Raw genomic sequence first — 1,600 nt, 5'->3', positions numbered from 1 at the left:
CCTTGGGCGGAATCGAACCCGGGACCCTTCAGTCCACAGGCCGACGCTCTATCCACTGAGCCAAACCGGTCAGGGCGAGGCTGAAAGGCCTTGAGCAAGTCCACACCCTGAGCCAGACCCTGTTCTGAGGGGTTTGAAAGCATTAGCACCCAGTGCTCGCGGCAGCGGGCAGACACTGCTGCCAGGATGCCCATTTCCCAGCTGGAGAAACAGGCTCAGAAAACGAAGCAACTTGCCCAAGTTCACGGAGCTAAGCGAGCGGCCAAGGCGAATGCATGCACTCTCCCAGAATCCCTCCGTCCTGGGCCGGAGACGTCTCAGACCCAAAGGTCACAGGCTCTGCAGGTCAGCCCCCAGAACAGGCCCAGCCCGGGCCAGGCGGCTCCCGCCTCCGTGCCTGAGCCTGAACGCTGTCTCCACGGTCACTCCTGACCTGCCCACTTCCTCTCCGTCTACCCGGACCCCCGGCTTTCCCCAGCACCTGTTAACCCTGCGCCTGGATACGTGAGGAGCCTCTCACTCGTCCCCTAAGACCAGCACTGGGGTCCCTGAATGCTACGCGGTTCCTGGCCACGTAGAAGAGAGACTGCACTTCCCAGCTCCCCTTGCAGTTGGCCAAGGCCACGACGAAGTTCTGACCAACTGGACATCAGCACAAGTCACAAGTGCAACGTTGGTGGACTCGCCCTGTTCAACACAGTAGCCACGTGTGACTATTTAAACTGAAATGAGTTAAAATGAAATACAACCTAAAATTTCAGTTCTGATGTGGCTAGTGGTTACCGTTTTGGAGGTCGCAGCATAACGCACTTTCATCATCGTAGAAGGTGCGTGGGACAGCGCTGCTTTATAAAGAGAGAGACTGTCCCGTTAGCTTTCCCTCCCCTCCCCTCCCCTCCCCGGCCCTCCCCACTCCTCGCTGGCTGGAATGCAGACGCAAGGGCCGGAGTCTCCACAGCCGTTTTGTGCCGTGAGGGGTTCTTGGGCCTGGAGGGGAACTAAGAAAGGGCTTGGGTCCCTGGCTCTGTGAAGCATAAACCAGCCCTAAATCTTCTTCCAGGGCTTTTATTTATGAAGGAGAGAAATAAACTTCTGTCCTAATTAAGCCATCATTATCTGGGGTTTTCGTCTTCACTCCCTTTTCCTACCTCATCAAACCACGCTCCCACGGAACCATTTGCAGGAGGTGCTTTCCAGAACCTGCCATGCATCCCTCTGGTTTTCAAGGCCCCATCCCGGAGCCCACAGAAGCCTGCCCGCCTCCTGCCTGCCTGCCCCCACCCCCGCCCCCCAGCCTCCCTCCGGGGCGGCCGCCCACCTGCATCTTCTGGCAGTCCGGAAAGTCGCCCGGCGAGATGTGATGCTCCAGCTGGATCTTAGCGAAGATGACGGGCAGCTTCATGATCAGCTGCTTCTTCTTGTTGTCCTTCCCGAACATGGAGGGCATCTCCTTCTTCAGGTAGCTGATGATGTACGCGTGGACCTGTGGGGGGAGTTCTCGCCTGAGCCGGCCGCAGGCCACCTGCCGGCTCATCACAGGTGCCCAGGCCGGTGGGGCACCATGGGATGGGTGCCCTCCCATGTACCGAAAGGTTGCCGG

General features: G+C 58.8%; 1 protein-coding gene across 1 annotated transcript in view; it reads right to left on the bottom strand.

The window, feature by feature from the left end:
• EHD2 (EH domain containing 2) overlaps nt 1-1,600 on the bottom strand; it is a 22,239-nt gene that overhangs the window by 4,874 nt on the left and 15,765 nt on the right. Inside the window, exon 4 of the mRNA XM_006772048.2 lies at nt 1,319-1,483. Within this exon, the coding sequence (XP_006772111.1) occupies nt 1,319-1,483 (165 nt within the window). The remainder of the gene's footprint in view (nt 1-1,318; nt 1,484-1,600) is intronic.

This window comes from Myotis davidii, unplaced genomic scaffold (genome assembly GCF_000327345.1).
Source record: "Myotis davidii unplaced genomic scaffold, ASM32734v1 scaffold566, whole genome shotgun sequence".
In the NCBI taxonomy this organism is placed as follows: Eukaryota; Metazoa; Chordata; class Mammalia; order Chiroptera; family Vespertilionidae; genus Myotis; species Myotis davidii.
This window is presented reverse-complemented; position numbering and strand designations above follow the sequence as displayed.